At 29.6% G+C, this 7745-nt stretch overlaps 1 protein-coding gene across 1 annotated transcript; it reads left to right on the forward strand.

Annotated features, from left to right (window-relative positions):
• Positions 1 to 6712: 6712 nt before the first annotated feature.
• Positions 6713 to 7488, forward strand: LOC112517232 (zinc finger protein ZAT11-like). Its single transcript, XM_025124601.1, has one exon. The coding sequence runs from the start codon at positions 6872 to 6874 to the stop codon at positions 7409 to 7411; it is 540 nt and encodes a 179-aa protein (XP_024980369.1). The 5' UTR covers positions 6713 to 6871; the 3' UTR covers positions 7412 to 7488.
• The last annotated feature ends 257 nt before the right edge of the window (positions 7489 to 7745 follow it).

The following is a 7745-nucleotide window of genomic DNA, read 5'->3' on the forward strand; positions in this document are numbered from 1 at the left end:
ATACTTTAAAACTAATTATATATAAAATAATCGAGTATCTCACGAGCTTTTCGAGTCGAGTATTGGGTAGCTTGACTCGACTCGTTAATATGTCGAGTCGAGCCTATTCGAGTCGAGTGTTGACCGAGCTTTGACCGAGTCGATCTCGAGTAGCTCGCGAGTTGTCTCGTATCATTTACACCCCTGGGTTATGCTGTTTTTTTTCTTTCGTTGGTCCTTTTCGTTTTTGTTGCTCCGTTGGTTGTTTGTTTTTTATGGGGTTCCGTTTGTTGTTTCTTTAATAAAAATTATGCCTTTAAAAATTAATTATTTAAGAAAATGAAGAAAAATAGAGGGAACCACTTTCCATGTCGTTGATTTGGTGGCATGGGTGGCGGCGAATGGATAGCGTGTGGAATCAGCGATCATATTCCGGCGCCCCGCGTGTTTTTTGTTTTCGTTTTCCATGCCCTTTTATCCCCTTAAAAGCCGGATAAATTTGTTGAAAATAATCGACCGACCCAAATCCCTTGGTTTTAAATTTAATTAATCAAACCACAAGAGTGGTGTTTGATTGATTTGAGCTTGATGTTAAAAGTCAAAAGTATGTGGAGGTCTCAGGTTCAAATCCAAGAGGAAATAAAAATTCCTTTGTGGCCACAGAGGTTCAAATGTGGTGACTCCGGGCTATTTGCAAAGCATGTGGTTGTCCTGGGATTAATTGGCTCGCATAGTGGGTTGGATATCCAGATTAATCAAAAAAAAATTAATTAATCAATTAAGGTCGTTATTTATTAGGTTTTTCGGAAATCCCATTGGTTGTTAAAACGTCAGTAGTCAATAGTCAAATGGGTTGTTTTTTTTACCTCTTAATAGTTTTATTAAGAGGTGAATTTTATTTGACAAAATAATATGTCTCTTAATAGTTTAAAACTCTCTGAATAATTTTGTATCTTAGGCATCACTTAACCATTTAGAACCTTAATTTCATTGTAAACAATTACCAAACAATTGTATTTCATATTGCACTATATCATGAGAGTCACTTAATCATTCTGCACCGAACTATTCAGCAACTGTCAAACAACACTAAAAGATGAAAATTAACGTTTGATCTCTCATAATTACATGTTGTCAGTAACTAGACAATATTAAAGTATATAAGTCGTAAATAAGTTGTAAAACATCATGAGATCATGACTTTATGAGTTATAATTGCCTATAAAAATTCACCCTTGATATAATCGTCCTTTGACTTTACGTGTTATCACACATTTATGGACAAACAAATTGTCTAGAGTTGATAATGTCATTTCCGTAAACTAAAATGTCATTTTTCATCTTTTCCAGCCTCTTTATTGACTCATTTTTTAGCTGTCATTAATATTTTTAAAATTTATAATATTTATATATATAACAAATGTAACAAATAAATTCACACATCTTTTTCATTAAATGTGAGGATTCTAGATTAAGCTCTTGACTTTCTAAAAAGCTAAGTAAAAGGCCAGGATATCACTAGGCCAAAGACCTTTTATTAGACTTATCTATACTATATTATAAAATATTTGACAAAAACTCTTAAAAACCATTTTTATGCGTAAAGTACTATTTATTAACGCATATTACTTAAAACTCAAGATTACAAGTAGATTGTGCGTAAGTACAATTTATTAAAGTTCTATATCTGAATTCGTGTAATTAACTGCATATAAACATAATCAAATACAGGATAAACATCTCATTTTAAATATAAAAAATCTAAAATATAATTAGGATAATTATTGAGTTCTAACAGAATACTTRATTATTATMTTTATAAAATGTTATATTATTAAACCAAAAATAAATTATTTYATTATTAAACTTAAATTAAATTATAATAAAAGAAATAAATTAAAGAAATTACATAAAAATAAAAAAATTTAAATAGTTGATTTCATATTAACATTGATATTTTTTTTCAAAATTCTATGATATCTTCAAAATTATATTTTATTCAAAAATAAAATCATTATTGCTTTCTTAAAAACACATAAAATTGTATTATAACCTCGACAGAGACAAAAAAATAAAATATAACATTAAAATCGAGAAGTATTTCGCTGCATTGCTCGTATACGCTTATAGTATTATATCATATATTTGTATTCTTATCTGTTAGGCTAATTAAAATAGATAACCAATAAAAATATGAAGCTATAACAATAATTTAAAAAGTCAAACTAAAAATTCAACCAATAAAAATGGGTCCAAAATTGAATCAATGCAGAAATAGATTGTGATGATAGTAATGTATATGGTAAGCAAAGTCCAGCAATAAACCAATACTAACCATCCACAATAAGCAAAGTAGAGATAGAGAGTGACACTCCACTCTATCAATTGATTACTACAATGTTTGGAACAACCTTATTATATATTTACAATGTTTTGATTGGTTTGAGCTATGCTCTAAAGGTCAAAAGTAACTGGAAGTCTCAGGTTCAAATCTAAGGAAGAATAAAAATCCTCTTGTGGCCACGGAGGTTCAAATGCGGTGACTTCGGCCTATCTGCAAAGCTAGTGGTCGTCCTAGGATTAGTCGGCTCGCATAGCGGGTTAGATATCCAGGTTAATAAAAAAAATGGTTCTTGGGAATATTTTGAGTGTATGAGGCATGGTCATATAACTAGATAGACATCAATATGGTCTAAAAATCGACATAAAACTCATCTGGATGTGATCTTAAGGTCGGACGTCCAGCTCGTCAAGTTCTTATGACGTTGAACATAACCTTGGAAAGGTTGTCTCCGAGCTCGCATAGGTCAACATGGTCATGCTGAACAATAAGGCACGACCATGCAAGAAAAGATAATGTCCAGTTCATGATAATACTACATGTTCGTGCAGTATCCCTTTGTAAAAATGACCCAACTGTTTGGAACCGGGGAGGAGGATCTGTAGGCATACTTCAACATAATCGAACTTATATTACACATATCTTAAACAAAAAAAGTAAAACAACATGAATATTTTGAATGAGGTGGTCCAGATTCAAACGTGACTGTTCTCAACCTGTATATAGCCGATTTAGTTTTGCCAAAAACGTAGTCACTCTTATTATTTTAACTGTTGGATTTAAATAGATATGAATGATTCACATGGGTTTCCTTGTCCTTTTTTAGTGTTCTCTTTTGAACTCACATATACATGGGTTGGGTTCCGGTGGAAATGAAAGTTAAGATGAGAAGCGTAAGAAGAGATCTGAACATTTGATCACTTTTAATCTCAAACTCACCCATGAATCGCGCTTGATATATGGATTGATCTGGTACATCTCATCCTAATATACATCAAACGATAGATATCTCTTCTTACGTTTCTCACGAAAACTCAACCCTAAAATTTTTATTTTTTGTCTCACATAAGTTAGAGTGAACTTATTGTTTATAAAAGGAGTGTAATATTTTGGTTTCAATTTATATTTTATAAAACATTATTTTTTAATAAAGAATTATAGTAGTTTATAAGTTTTCTTTACAATAAAAATTTATATTCCATTTATCTATACTATATTATAAAGTATTTGACAAAAAAAATTAAAAATCATTTTTTATGGATGAAGTACTGTTTATTGATGCATATTACTTAAAATTTAAGATTATACGTAAATTGTACATTAGTATGACTTATTAAAACTTCATATTTTGACTAACTGCAAATAAACATAATCAAATATTGGATAAACATCTCATTTTAAATATAAAAATCTAAATATATAATTAGGATAATCATTGAGTTCTATCAGAATACTTAGTTTTTATCTTTATAAAAAATTATATTATTAAATCTAAATTAAATTTGTTTGTTATTAAACCTAAATTAAATTATAATTAAAAAAAGATGAATCAAGAAAATTACATCAAAACACAAGAACTTTTAAAAATATTAATTTGATATTGATATTTTTTTTTAAATTTATATTATATTCAAAAATAAAACATTATTGTTTTCTTAAAACCATATAAAACAGTACTATATTGACATAAAAAATGAATAAAACGAAACATTGAAATTAAGATGTGTCTCGATACATTGCACGAATATCATTCTAGTAAGATTAATAGCAATTAATATTGAAAGATATTTGTTCTCATCCAATTAAAAATCATACACGTTTTAAACCGTTCGTCGACTTATAAGGTTGGAAAGCGTAAACTAAGCATGGGCAGGGCCGACATTAATTACGGCATTCATTAGTAGTTTGCTAATTAATTAATCTTAATTAATGCTATCGTAATCAAATGCGTGTCATTACATAATTTCTTGACAATTACATCACGTCTTACTTCAATTTGCATCTTCTACTTTCATTTTCTTCATTTATATAACAAATTTTATGTAAACTCTTAATTAAATATCGAAGAATACTGGTTAGACGATAATTATTAAATAAATGATAGATATGAAGGGAAAAAAATTGTATCTGATAACCACAAGAGTGGTTCTTGATTGGTTTGAGCTTGACTCCAAAGATCAAAAGTACTTGAAGGTCTCAGGTTCAAATCCAATAAGCAATAAAAATCTCTTTGTGGCCACGGAGGTTCAAATGCGGTGACTCCGGACCATCTGCAAAGCAGGTGGTCGTCCTGGAATTAGTCGGCTCGCATAGCGGGTTGGATATTCAGGTTAATCAAAAAAATTTGTACATGATTTAAATGTGTACAACAATAAACTCGAAATGGTATGGACTTATATTCAATCAAATGTCATATATGAACATTTCGATAAAACTTATGAAATTTATTTGATATCTGATAAATAACATAAATTAATTAATATTATAAGTTCAAGAATTATGAAGATGTGACAAATGTATGACAAGTTAAATTGGTTTATATGTAATTATAAATGTGGTGTAAACGGAATAATTTCTTAGAATTTATAATTGATTCTCAAATGCTATATAGCAATTTTAATTAATTTTAAGAAATGGAGGTGGTAGACTTAAATGGTTATAATATATAATTTTTGTTTCTGTTTATAATAAAGCAGAATACATAATTTTTTAATCTAAAACTATATATATATATATATATATATATATATTTGTTTCATAATGTCTTTGTTTCACGTGTATTATGTTCATAATGAAATTTTTTGTTTGCATTTTTTGTTTTACATACACATAAAAAAATGTTCACGTTCTAAAATAAATGTAATGCGCAACAAATATATGTTAATCAATACAGTAAATTCAAGTTGTTATAAAAAAAATCATTTGAAAATAACACATGATATGCACTGGTTCTTAAAGTTGTCATAATTTAATGAGTTCTCAAATAAAAGTCCAAGATTTAAATGATTATAACTATGAGGGCAAAATCAATGAGAAGAGGAGAAACAATCTGAATCACCTACCTCATGAAATTTTATGGTTGTGATTAACTTGCTAAAATTAGTAACATTAAAATAATTTGTATTTAATTCTCTAAAAAATCTCATTATATATTTAATTATATTATATCATAAATTAAATTATATCTTTAAAGTATATCAATATTCTTTTTCCAATTTATCTTATTCATTATTATTATTTTTTTTTGATAAACATTTGATAAAGAACTTTTTCATGATTTTTCTCAAAATCACATGCAGTCAGATATATGTATGAATCTATTATCACATATTATATATATAATATCATATATAATAATAACATATTGTCACATGTGATTATTGTTTCAGAGTAACATATGCATATAAAACAAATATCACATTGACATTGTTGATAGCATATTCATTTCGTGAAAAGTGTAAATTGTCCATAATACCACATGTGATATTCGTTGATTATGAATCATTAGTACATATCACATGTGATATTGAACCGGTTAAAAAAATCATTGTTAAAGTCACATATGATAATACATAGGACGGAATATAAGAATCTGATACCAATATTACATGTGATAATACAATGATAAAATACGTAACTTATTACAAATATCACATATGATAATTTATAAAGTAAAGAATAGAAAGATATTAGTAACATTAATAAAACATATTATTAATTAATTCTACTAAAAGGAGATGGAAACTCTTTAGGATTTAAAACTGAATAAATATTCATTAAAAACTCACATACGAATTTGCTTACTTTTACAAGTAATAAAAAATGTTGTTTTATTTAACAATATTAATTATTTGAGTTAATAAAACTTAGAGTAAATAATTAAGAAAATACAAAAAAAATTATTATTTTATGTATTTTTTCCATATAGAAATTCTAAGTAATTCAATATTTTAATAAAAATAAAAATTCAAAGTTTTTGTGTTGGCTTATTGGGTGCAAGTGCAAGTCATATGTTTCTAGTCCAGTTTCATACCTGAGTCAGTTTATGTTGAACTTTTCTAGAAACAACTGAACATTCTGGGAAGCTCTCACTCGCGGCGCGCCACTAACGACTCACTCACTCGGTATGGCTTACGTGGGTCATGACGGCTGGTTCTCTACTTTTTCCACTTTCATACCATGATTCTCTACTTTTTCCACTTTACCCCCCTGCTTTTTATATTTTTCTATCCCAACCCACCCACCCACATGTCTTCAAACTTCAACTCCCAAGTGCCGTGCCCCACAAGCAACTAAGGTCACTTTCGTCATTCACACCTCCTTGGTCAAACTAAGATAAGTCAACACTTGTCACCTATAAATACCATATCCCACAATCAACTCTTTACTACTTCATTCATTCATTCAACCTTCATTTGCTTACAAAACCCTACTTTTTGCTTGCACACTTTTACATCAACACTCTTCATCAAAATCCCACTTTTTCTTTTTACTATATTTCGTAAATCGAATCCTAAAACGACGAGTTTTGAGTCCGATTTATCGAGAAAGATGGTGTGTATGCCGATGAAAAGATCGAGAGAAGATGGACTAGACACGTCCATAAACAACATGGCAAATTATTTGATGCTTCTTTCGAGAGGAACCACAAGCACGGAACCGTATGATGCCAGCTTGGTGAGTCGGGTTTTTGAGTGCAAGACGTGCAACCGTCAATTTCCGTCTTTCCAAGCACTTGGTGGACATAGGGCTAGCCATAAGAAGCCAAGGCTTCTTGATGGAGACATGATGGATCATCATGATCACAGTACCATCTCACCGGCTAAACCCAAAGCCCACAAGTGCTCGATTTGTGGGATTGAGTTTGCCATAGGACAAGCTTTGGGTGGACATATGAGGCGGCATAGGACGGCAACAACGACGGAGAACCACTCTCCTCCACCACTGGATTTGTCAACGCCGGTGGTGAAGAAGGTGAACAGCAGGAGGGTGTTTAGTTTGGACTTGAACTTAACACCGTTGGAAAATGGCTTCGAGTTTAGAGTTGATGATGAGAAGAGGACTCCAATCACGGTTGACTTTTTCTTATAATGGGAATTTAATTGATGTATCATTGTTGAGATATTATACCATTTTTTGTTTCGGAATCTATAGGACAGATTTTAATTTTAATTTTGTGAGGTAGACAAAGTTTTGATTTTGATTATTGAAATTAATTTATTTATATATACACGACCACACAATCCATATTATCTGTTTCAATCATATTTGATATATCTCATGAATCTTAAATTCATTCTTCTTCGTCTTCAAAGAACATTATATCGAGTTATATATATATATATATACATATACATATACATATACATACACACACATATATATTTATATATGTATATATGTGGTTGGACGGAATTCCCTTGTG

The sequence above is a fragment of the Cynara cardunculus genome (assembly GCF_001531365.2).
Source record: "Cynara cardunculus var. scolymus isolate 2C chromosome LG 1, CcrdV1, whole genome shotgun sequence".
Classification (NCBI taxonomy): Eukaryota; Viridiplantae; Streptophyta; class Magnoliopsida; order Asterales; family Asteraceae; genus Cynara; species Cynara cardunculus.

Excerpts from the sequence above, each read along its gene's own strand:
- LOC112517232 (XM_025124601.1), top strand. The coding sequence starts at position 6,872 with ATGGTGTGTATGCCGATGAAAAGATCGAGAGAAGATGGACTAGACACG.